The sequence below is a fragment of the Vulpes lagopus genome, chromosome 9, assembly GCF_018345385.1.
Source record: "Vulpes lagopus strain Blue_001 chromosome 9, ASM1834538v1, whole genome shotgun sequence".
Taxonomy (NCBI): Eukaryota; Metazoa; Chordata; class Mammalia; order Carnivora; family Canidae; genus Vulpes; species Vulpes lagopus.
This window is the reverse complement of record NC_054832.1, coordinates 74,578,928-74,590,238: the sequence shown is the minus strand read 5'-3', so window position 1 is coordinate 74,590,238 and position 11,311 is coordinate 74,578,928. Positions and strand designations below refer to the sequence as shown.

At 37.0% G+C, this 11,311-nt stretch overlaps 1 protein-coding gene across 9 annotated transcripts in view; it reads right to left on the bottom strand.

Annotated features, from left to right (window-relative positions):
- Positions 1-2,441: 2,441 nt before the first annotated feature.
- The window catches only part of LYPLA1 (lysophospholipase 1), a 35,908-nt gene continuing 27,038 nt past the window's right edge, over positions 2,442-11,311 (bottom strand). For all 9 annotated transcript variants that reach the window (XM_041769543.1, XM_041769537.1, XM_041769539.1 and 6 more), the window contains 3 exons: positions 8,925-9,026; positions 7,057-7,233; positions 2,442-4,032 (listed from right to left, as the gene is read on the bottom strand). In XM_041769543.1, the coding sequence (XP_041625477.1) occupies positions 3,979-4,032; positions 7,057-7,233; positions 8,925-9,026 (333 nt within the window). In that variant the 3' untranslated portion in view covers positions 2,442-3,978. The remainder of the gene's footprint in view (positions 4,033-7,056; positions 7,234-8,924; positions 9,027-11,311) is intronic.

Genomic DNA, 11,311 nt, shown 5'->3' with positions numbered 1-11,311 from the left:
TGAAGGAAGATGCTTAACCAACTGAGCCACCCACAGGTGCCCCTGTTTTTATGCATATTTTTTATTCTAACCATCCTCATGGGTGTAAAGTGGATTTTTAAAAAACATTTTATATATTTATTTGAGAGAGAGGGAGAGCACACATGCACACGCACAAGAGCAAAGGGAAGAGCAGAGGGGAGGGAGAAAGACAGAATCTCAGATTCCACGATAAGCACAGAACCCAATGAGGGGCTCATCTCACAACCCTGAGATCAGACCTGAGCAGAAGCCAAGAATCTGCCACTCAACCAACGGAGCCACCCAGGTGCCCCATGAAGTGGATTTTAATTTGCACTCCCCTAATGAATAACTGTGCTAAGCATATTTTAATGTGCTTATTGGCCATTTGTATATCTGGAGAAATGTCTATTCAAGTTCTTTGCCCGAATTTTAATGAGGTTCTTTTGTTTTTGAGGATTTTTAAATATTTTCCGACACTAAATTCATTAGGTACGATTTGCAGATCTTATTTCCCATTCTGTAGTTTCTCTTGATAGTGATCTTTGATATGCAAACCTATTCAATTTTATTGAAGTCCAACTTATGTTTTCTTTTGTTGCTTGTCATTTTACTGTCATATCTAGAAAATCATTGGCAAATCAAGATCGTGAAGATTGCCGTTGCCATTTTAATAAGATTGTCTTCCAATTCATAAAAATGGAATGTCTTGGGGCACTGGTTGTCTCAGTTGGTGGAGCAAGCAACTTTTGATCTGGGGGTTGTGAATGCAGGCCCCACATTGTAGAGTTTACTTAAAAATAAAAATAAATCTTTAAAAGAGTGGAATGTCTTTCCTAAATTAGGTCTTTTCACAATATTTTTAGTGTACAAATCCTTTACCTTAAATTTTTTCCTAAATTTTATTCTTTTGAATGCTATTTAAAATGGAATTTTCTTAATTTCCTTTTCAAATTTTTTATTGCTAGAATTTACAAATACAACATATTTTTATATATTGATTTTGTATCCTCCAAATTGGCTGAGTTTATTAGCTGTTTTTTTTTGTTTTTTTTTTTTAACTCTTTAGAATTTTCTACATAATAAAATTATTTCATCTGGGGACACCTAGGTGGCTCAGTGGTTGGGTGTCTGCCTTTGGCTCAGGTCGTGATCCTGGGGTCCAGGATCGCATTGGGGCTCCCTGAGGGAAGCCTGCTTCTCCCTTTGCCCGTGTTTCTGGCTCTCTCTCAGTCTGTGTCTCTCATGAATAAATAAAATCTTTAAAAAAAATAAAAGTTGATGTAAGGGTTATATTAATAAAGGATAGGGATCCCTGGGTGGCACAGCGGTTTAGCGCCTGCCTTTGGCCCAGGGCACAATCCTGGAGACCCGGGATCGAATCCCACGTCGGGCTCCCGGTGCATGGAGCCTGCTTCTCCCTCTGCCTATGTCTCTGCGCCCCTCTCTCTCTCTCTCTCTCTCTCTGTGACTTTCATAAATAAATAAAAATGTAAAAAAAAGGATATAAAATGCTTAGGATAGTGCCTAGAACATCTCAACTACTTAAATTACATTTTCACTTTAGTAATTTTTACAAAAAGAAATGTTATGTTGTTAAGAGGAGTGGAAATATGTAACTACTTTTTTTTTTTTTTTAATTAAATCCTATACCCAACATGGGGCTGGAACTCATGGCCTTGAGATAAACACTCACATGCTACTAAGCCAGCCAGGCGCCCATCATATATCTACTTCTAAAAATAGCAGTAACACTGATTGCAATAGTAGACAAATTTTCCAATTATTTATATATACATAAGACACTGCTGCTGTCAATAGAGATTAACAATGCCACACTGAATACATCTGTGAACACAGTAGTTGAAAAGGATAATGAAATAAAAGATTATCATATAAAATAAGGTGCTGCTGTGAAGGCTAAAAGTTGCAGACAATATTTTGGTACAAAACTCCCTTACCATTAGGGTGACCCAAAAATAGAACAAGCTACCTCACAAAAAGATGAGCTGGTACTCAGTTTTAAGTACTCAGAAGCAGAAAATGAAAGACTGCTTAAGAGACAGAAAAGGATTCCTTTATTGGGAAATGCTAGACATCAACAGTAAAAAGAAGAAACTATTTGGATACTGACTCATGACACTAAAGATCCCACGAATACTGCACAAAAGGAGGCGACTTGGAAACAAAACTTCTCCAACAGGTCAGAAACACTGAGAACCAAATTTAAGAATATTTTTTTAGCTCATTAAAATTGAGTAACAAGAGAAGCTTTTCTCATCCTTGTTCCATTCCAGGACAACCATAACATCATCAAAAACTCTCTCCTGAATGCATGTTCTTATGATTGCACTGCCATTTTCCCTTTTTCAGTATAGTCGGTCATTTGAAGACAAACCCAAATATTAAAAATAGTACTTGAAAAAGCAATCACAGAAAAGTCAGAATTAAAATTTTATTCCACATTGGTAGAAATCATGAAAAAGATTTACATTTTCCCATATTACAGCACAACATTTCAACGAAATATTTCCTGCCATAAATTAGATTTTGCTGATTTGTATAACTAAAATAACAATTTATATTCTTCAAGGTAAAGCAAAATGACTTAGTAACTGATTGTTTAAAAAATTTAAATCCAGACATAAACATATGGCTTCATTATTAACATTCTATACAGTCCACATCATACGTATTGAGTTGTGATTAATCTCCATCACCCATAAATTTGTTTTCCAGTAATTTTTACTAATAATCTGAAAAATTCAACTACCTAAAATCAAGTAATTGCTACTTTTATGTTTGCAAAAAAATTAAAATAAACCCATCTGACTAAAGTGAAGTTTTCAAATAAGTCCGTTGGCAGATAAAAATAAAGCAAATTTTTCTAATGGACTGTTCATTTTCTACGGTAGTTGGTTTCAAACACATGTACAAGTAAACTAAAACTATGCTACGAAGACAATCATTTTAGAGCAAATCATCTTAGAAATTAGTTTTTAAGATCTGTCTTAAATATTCCAGAACATACTAGAATATGACCTACTTATTCTTTCAGTTAATTACAGAAAAAATAATCACAGAATTATTCCCATTATCTAAATCGAAGATTCTAATAACTATATAGGTCTAACTTTGGACTAAGGTGCAGTTTAAGAAATAAGTAGTGTGGGAAGTTTAAAGGTTTCTTTATATAAGTGTAACTACACTTTAAATACCATCAAATCTGTGATTCAGAATATCAAATTACAGCATGTATTGGCAGCAGATGTCTATGGCAAGGAGGCAATATCTGGTCTGTTATGAAAGATTAAAAAAACCCACATTTCTAGAGAGGAAAAAATATTAAACAGAAATGATCAGGGAAAGTAAAGCCTGGTCCCCAAAATAAAAGGGCCATTTACTGAAGAGAGGAATATTACTCTTTACTGATCTTAGAAGCATTATCCCTATTATTGGGGAAAATGTAGTTAACATCTGATCCTTATTATGTATTACAATCATTAAGTATATAATGAATACATATATAAAAATACAGATAATGCATGGTGACTAAGTAATTTTGGAGTAAGTCCAAAGACTAAGTCACAGCATGCATAAATCATTTATATCTTACTGTTCATTGATACCTAACAAATTTTCATTTAGCATACTAATAATTTTCAAATGATGTAATAAAAAAATCTGGTTATAATATTTTATTATTTTGCTGAATTACATTTGGGAAAAAGAAGCTTAGATGCTTCACTTATTTTATTACTAGTATATTCTGAATCATATTATACAAATACATGTATAGAAACTTAAAAGACCATATTTCCCACAAGGAGATATTATGTAGTCTGTGTCATCGGTGGGTATTTGCAAAACATTTTAACACTGCAAACATTAAAAGTTTCAAGATTGGGCACAGGAGAAGGTTTATACTCTACTGTAACAATGCTGGTGTGCACTTCTACACAAGGCCTCTTAGTGACATCAATCAACTGGAGGTAAAAGTTTATCAATGAAATGCTTGATATCCATCATTTCCTGTTTGGAATAAAGTGATTTAATAAGCAGTTACAAAATCAGAAATTAAATCCCCACTAAAATACCAACTAAATCGATGGTGTGCTTAGGTATGATGAAACCACATTTTTACTACTTCAATTAAATGAAAAGTTTTAAAAGAGAAATGACGCTCCAACAGGAATTTCAGAACACTTCCTATGATTAGAATTACTATTGTGCATTCAAATGATAGCTCCCAACTATTATGCAGTCCCATGAAAATGGTCTGCGCATTTTAGTATACTTGAACAAAATAAAATACAGGGGTTGGGTGGGGAAAAGGAGGCTTAGAAGTATCCAGAGAAGTAGCACTAAGGATACAATTATGGCCAACTAAGTATGGTTGGAAAAACCTAGCTTTTAACCTTTCCTCATTAGAACGAAAGGCTAAATCCATAGCATAAAACATTTTGTGCCTTTCAAGGATTTACATACAACCAACCATTTGAAAGACAGCAAGTACCTATGATAGGCCTGGAAAGATATGAAAAATATATCAAGTATTACAAAAGAAACATTTCTAGAGACTCCTGCATATGGCTCAGTTTTCTCATTCCCCTCAATTTCTTACTATGGCCTCTAGTATTTCAAGGCTTAACCTCACAGACCCACAAATTAGCAAGACAAAGAACCTTCATCCTTATAATTTAATCAGTCAGAAAATAAAGCCACAGCACAGAAATGCTCTATTTTACAACACTCTAAAGTCCTAGAACTTTCCTGGTGATGACACCTACACCATTTTACCTCTTTTCACTTTCTGCTCCTAATTGTTTAGTCCAATGTTCTCCAATATGACTGCACAAAGAATCATCAGCTTTCTTTTCTTTTTAGGTAAGCTCTACATGCAACATGGGGCTTGACCACACAACCCTGAAATTGAGTTGCATGCTTGGAGTGTGCAAATAGTATGCAAATCTTGATCTAGGCGTTTTAAATTCCAGCCCCAAATTGAGTGTAGAGATTAGGTAAACAATCTTAAAACGCCACATGTTCTACCAACTGAGCCAGCCAGGTGTCCCTATGGAGCTTTAATTTAAAAACACATCCATGAGGGTGCCTGGGTGGCCCAATTGGTTAAGTGTCTGCCTTCAACTCAGGTCAGGATCTCAGGGTCCTGGGATTGAGCCCCAAATTGGGCTCCCTGCTCAGTGGGAGTCTGCTTCTCCCACTCCCTCTGCGCCTCCCCCCGCCTGTGTTCTCTCTAACAAAATCTTGAAAAAAAAGAAAAGAAAAAAACCCCACATCCATACAATTACAGATGCCTGAGTCTACCTGCTAACACTCAACGTGCTGAATCAGAATTGTGGAGTTTGGAGTTCTGGTGTTTGAATGTTTACTAATCTCCAGGATATTTGTGATGGAAAGCATATTTTGAAAACCAATGCTCAAGACCCTCAGTCCCTGCTGAATTGAATACTCAGAGTGCCAGCCCACCTGGTTTCTGGATTCAATACAGTTTCAACTATGTTCTCAATAACAGCCTAGAATCCCAGGTCTCCTTATCTTTCTGGATAAATCATATCACTACCTCTTTTCTCCATCCCTAAAGCAAATGAGTCAGCCAGGCAGAGTGGTTGCCAACAGTTTTAAGCTGGACTACCTCAATGCTGGCAATGAGAAAATTTTTATTATAGGCTTTTTCAAGCCACCAAACCAATGGAGGCCTCCTTCACTCTTATTAAGTGACACTGTTCCCTCCCACCCTGAAATTCTTTTTCCTAAAATAACCTAACCAATTTTTTTAGAAGTTTGTGTATGTATGTGTGTAATCTCTACACCCGATGTGTAGAGACTCAAACTCACATCTCCAAGATCAAGAGTCGCATGGTCTTCTGACTGACCCAGCCAGGTGGCCCACGATTCTGAAATTCTCTCCTCTTGCACTCTCATTCAATGTCTAACTCCCCCTAATTCCTCCCAAAGTGTATCCCTCAGCTTCTTTCTCATGATATTCTCCCATGGTAACTCCTCAGTGATTAACAATATTGAGCTTCAAACAAGTATTTCCAAATTCCCACTTTGCATGGGGGTACATCAATCCCAGTATGTTCACTAAACCCAGTATCATCTCCTTCCTTTTACCCTAAAACTGTTCCTTGTACCTACCTTATGAATGGCATCCTGCTCTAGGACAGCCAGCTTTTCGTATTTCCTATCCTATGGTCCTTTCTCTATATACTTGCTATGCAAATCCTACCCATTCTTCCAAATCTAGCTTTTTCTTCATGATCTCAGTACTCCCAAGATAGAATTAATCTTACTCTTCTCAGTGTTTTAAAGAACTTTAAACACTTATTCCCTTTTATTTTTTTAAGATTTTATTTATTCATGAGAGAGAAAGAGAGAGAGAGAGAGAGGCAGAGACACAGGCAGAGGGAGAAGCAGGCTCCATGCAGGGAGCCCGACACGGGACCTGATCTGGGGTCTCCAGGATCCCACCCTGGGCCGAAGGCTACACTAAACCACTGAGCCACCGAGGCTACCCACTTATTCTCTTTTTTAATATTTATTTATTTAAGAGAGAGAGCAAGTGAACACACAGAAGCAGAGGGAGAAACAGACTCCCTGCCAAGCATGAAGCCTGACAGAGGGCTCCATTTCAGGACCCTGGGATCATTGATCCAAGCTGAAGGCAAATGCTTAACTGACTGGGCCATCCAGGTGCCCCTAAAAACTTCTAATATAACACGTCACATTCTGTTTTCTACACAATTATTTGGACACATATTCTTCTCCCCTATTTTATTTAGCTTAAATTTTAATAAAAAGGGCTGTTTTTTGTCTATGAATTATGTTCAAAAGTTGCATGTAATAGGAACAGTGAATATTCGTTGAATTAAACTGGATAAACTCTGATGTAAGTCCTGCAACCTATGATTCAATGTGAATTCATTAATTAACTCCTCCAAGCACCAAAGCAATGAAATGTTACTTATCTTAAATATATTACATGGAAAAGGTGCAAATATGTCTCTGTAATCACTGGTTCCAAACAATTACCTGTTGACATGAACTGTGCATCATGCCTTCATAGGTTTTGAAGGTTACATTGGCTGGATTTACTAATGTTTTTAGCTTTTCGGCAGTAATAGAAGCAAATGTTAGGGGAACTAAAAAATCGCAATCTCCATGGCACTGAAGAATAGAAATATCTCTATTAACACCACTGATAGGACCCTGCAAAAAGAAAAGAAAACTAGTATTATTTACCCAATTATAGAGTATCATGCCAGGCATTTACAACTATAAATAGATATGTACATACAATATGTTATTACTTATACCATAGGTTCTATTCGGCCACAAAAATAAAATTCCTTCTATCCCTATACTCCCTACAACTCTAAATATTTTAACTTTTATAGGGCATATGATTACCCTGTCTTGTATTATTGTTTTCCCAATGAATTGGTTCCTTGAAGCAGACTGTATCTTATTCTTTATATGTTCACAAGTGTCTTGAGATGAGAGTTATATTTTAGCTAAATCATGATATTCTCAGTTCTTATTTAATTGATTTAAATAAGATGGTTAATAAACAGCACTTAGTATGTGTAAGACACCAAAGAATTACTATATAGTGATGAGGAAAAAAATCCTATATTTAAAGATGAATTTGAAAATAAATGTCCACTTCTCTCATGCATATTATAGATTGCTTTACACTATTGAGTACTTAGAAATTCTATTCTATGGTAAAATTTTGTTGTAGGGCAGTAAAAATACTAAATATTCAAACATATTATTTCTATATATAAAAATTGTTTTTGATGCATTTTTAAATATGTACATTTTATTTTATTTTATTTTTTTAAATATGTACATTTTATGTTTTTTTTTTTTATTTTAATTTTTATTTATTTATGATAGTCACAGAGAGAGAGAGAGAGGCAGAGACACAGGCGGAGGGAGAAGCAGGCTCCATGCACCGGGAGCCTGATGTGGGATTCGATCCCGGGTCTCCAGGATCACGCCCTGGGCCAAAGGCAGGCGCCAAACCGCTGCGCCACCCAGGGATCCCCATATGTACATTTTAAATATACATATTAAACACTTCAAATATAAGATTTATGACAAAAGGACTTATTTCTTACTCCATTCTAGGGAATCCACAATAAAGATAGTGTAGTAAACAGATAATGCCTAGTAGTACATCATGAAAGTCCAAGAAAATTCTTTTTAAAAAAGGATGACTGAGGGCAGCCCGGGGGGCTCAGCAGTTTAGTGCCCTCTTCGGCCCATGGCATGATCCTGGAGACCCGGGATCGAGTCCCACATCAGGCTCTCTGCATGGAGCCTGCTTCTTCCTCTGCCTATGTCTCTGCCTCTCTTTCTCTGTGCCTCTCATAAATAAATAAATAAATAAATAAATAATCTTTAAAAAGAAAGAAAAAAAGGATGACTGATGTGAACTACGGGCTTTGGGTGATGATTACGTGTCAGTGCAGGCTTACATGATTATAACAAATGTACCACACTGCTACGGGGTATCCATAGCCTGCCTGTGCACAAATGGGAACTTTCTGTGCTTTCTGCTCAATTTTGCTGTGAACCTAGAACTTCTTTAAAAATATAGTTTATTGGGCAGCCTGAGTGGCTCAGTGGTTTAGCGCCACCTTCAGCCCAGGGCGTGATCCTGGAGACTTGGGATCAAGTCCTGCGTCAGGCTCCCTGCATGGAGCCTGCTTCTCCCTGTGTCTGTGTCTCTGCCTCTCTCTCTCTCTCTCTCTCTCTCTGTCTCTCATGAATATATTAATAAATCTTTAAAAATATATAGTTTATTAACTTAAAAAAAATGAACCTGTTGTCAACATTATCTGTGATCTTTTAGTTCAGTAATCTAATGTTGCAAGTACCAGTCTGGCTACCTGTGGAAATGAAGCCCGGAGTGGAAGCCAGCAACTTAGTGCAGTGACACCAGCCAGTTTCTGCTGTGTGGTAAGAGCAGTGTATAAAGATAAAGCTCCTCCCTGGAAAGACAAACAGAGAAAAGTTAATACACATTGCAGCAAGTTGCTAACAGCAACTTAAACAGGTTTCTTGTTACTGATAATGACCATTAAAGAAAAAAAAAAAAAGATCAACCTGGCTGATTGATTTCAAATCACATCAAGCAAGCTAGCAGAAATACAGATGTCCTTTAGGACATGATTCCCTACACTGAAGACCACTGTGAGAACATAGCAACCACCCAGTCAGTCAAGAAACAGTTAATTGTATACTTAAATGTACTTATAACTGCCTTAGGAATATTCTCGATTTATAGTTATTTTCTCCTCTGAAAAGTCTTAGGTATAAAATCAAACTTAGTCTTAAGTTGGTAGTCTTTCCTACAACAAAAATTCAAGATAAGAAGAACTCTGTAATAGACATCTCCAGAGTATCTGCCTATCCAGCTTACAATACACTGCGCTCTGGGAACTGGATTCCCATTAGTCATCTGGATGCCATGTCACCATGACCATGCCTATGGTCCCCATAGGAACTTAAGATTCTTTCTCATCATCCAAGATGGTTATGTCCCTTTTCTTAAGATCTTGAAATTGGGATAGTGACTGTCAGTCTGTCTCTCTGCATGGCTGGAACAGTAGCCCATAAACTCAGAACTGGAAAAGCTATAGGCTGCAAAGGTGGAAAGTGCCAACTGTAGATGAAGAGGCAAATGAAGCAGATGGGCAGAAAAACAGGAGATGCAGAGAAAGTCATGACGGCTTTCTAAGTCTTGGCTATTTCCTGAGGCCCTGCTTCATTTTCATCCTTGGTTTTCCTGATATTCCACAAACTCATAACTCTTTCTTGCTTAAGGTATGAATTCCCTTCTGTAAACTGTAATCAACGAATCTTAACTATACAGTCTCCTACATTAGCTTCTTTTTCAGATCAAGCATTCATTTCTGTACCTACATTTATGTCACAAATGTATTACAACTGACCTTATCCTGAACTTTAACAAACACCAAATCAGTAATATCTTTTTATTGTATCAACAACACATCTTTCTACTGAATCCTAACTTTTAAACAATTCCGTAATTCTGACATTGTCCTAATTCAGGTAGTATGAACACGAAGTTGTTGATTTAGAAGATTTACAGATTGGAAGCTGAGAAATTTGGGGATAGGTGACAAAGTAAACATGCAATAAGCTGAAATAGAGATGTAAGGTCAATACAAGGTAATTACGACTGCAGAAAAAGGATAGAAGGTAGGAGAAAAACTACAAAAAAAAGAAGACGCCAAAAATAAACATCATATATTTAAATCTAAAGTCTATTATTTTTAAAAGATTTTATTTATTTGACAGAGACACAAAGAGAGAGAGAGAGAATACACACAAGCAGGGGGAGCAGCAGGCAGAGGGAGACGGACAAGCAGACTTCCTGTAGAGCAGAGAGTGCAATGCCAGGCTGGATCCCAGGACCCTGGGTTCATGATTAACCAACTGAGCCACCCAGACACCCCTAAAATCTATTTTACAAGACAAAAAAAGGAAAGATGATAGAGTGACATCAGCAAATGGGACATAGGTCATTCCTAACTTTGCTCCCTCTTACAAAAACAAACATGTAATCACTGACAGAACATCACTGAGAGAATCCTAATATACAGATGGGGCTGGGGGAACTGAGGCATCCCTCTGCACAGAGATACAACAGACCACACTAAAAGGTAAGAGAAGCAGCTACACACTGGTCACATTGCCCCTCTCCCGAGCCAGTGAGGTCCCCACCCAAAGAGTCTCCCCAGAGCTTTTGGTTCCTGCAGTGGGAGAAGAGAACCCAGGGGGAACAATCAGCAACCCTTGGCATCATGGGTCACTTTGTGGGAGCCCCTACTTGGATTTTGCCCCAAGAGGATTGCAGGGGAGTCCATGGGGTTCAACCACAGGATCTGTGACAAAAAGAAGGAAGAAATTCTCTTGTTTTCTACCTTATTGTTCCAACAGTAGTTTCTTCCTAGGACAGGGGAGTTATACCTGTGTGTATTAGAGTTTTGTTTATAGGGGTATACAGTGTCAACTTAGATATCTATGTGTGCTAATTATTTTAAGAAAATACATTCCCAGTTCCAATCAATTTACTTATTAATAAATAGATCTTCAAGACATAATCTAGAAGTTGAAGGCAATTGCTGGAAAGAGAACTAGAAAAGCAAAAGAGTACGTTCTCATAATTAACTATATTCAGTCCAAACTTAATTCAGCATTAAAGAAATAGTAAAGATAATAGTATATCAGATTCTGTAACACTGTAAAA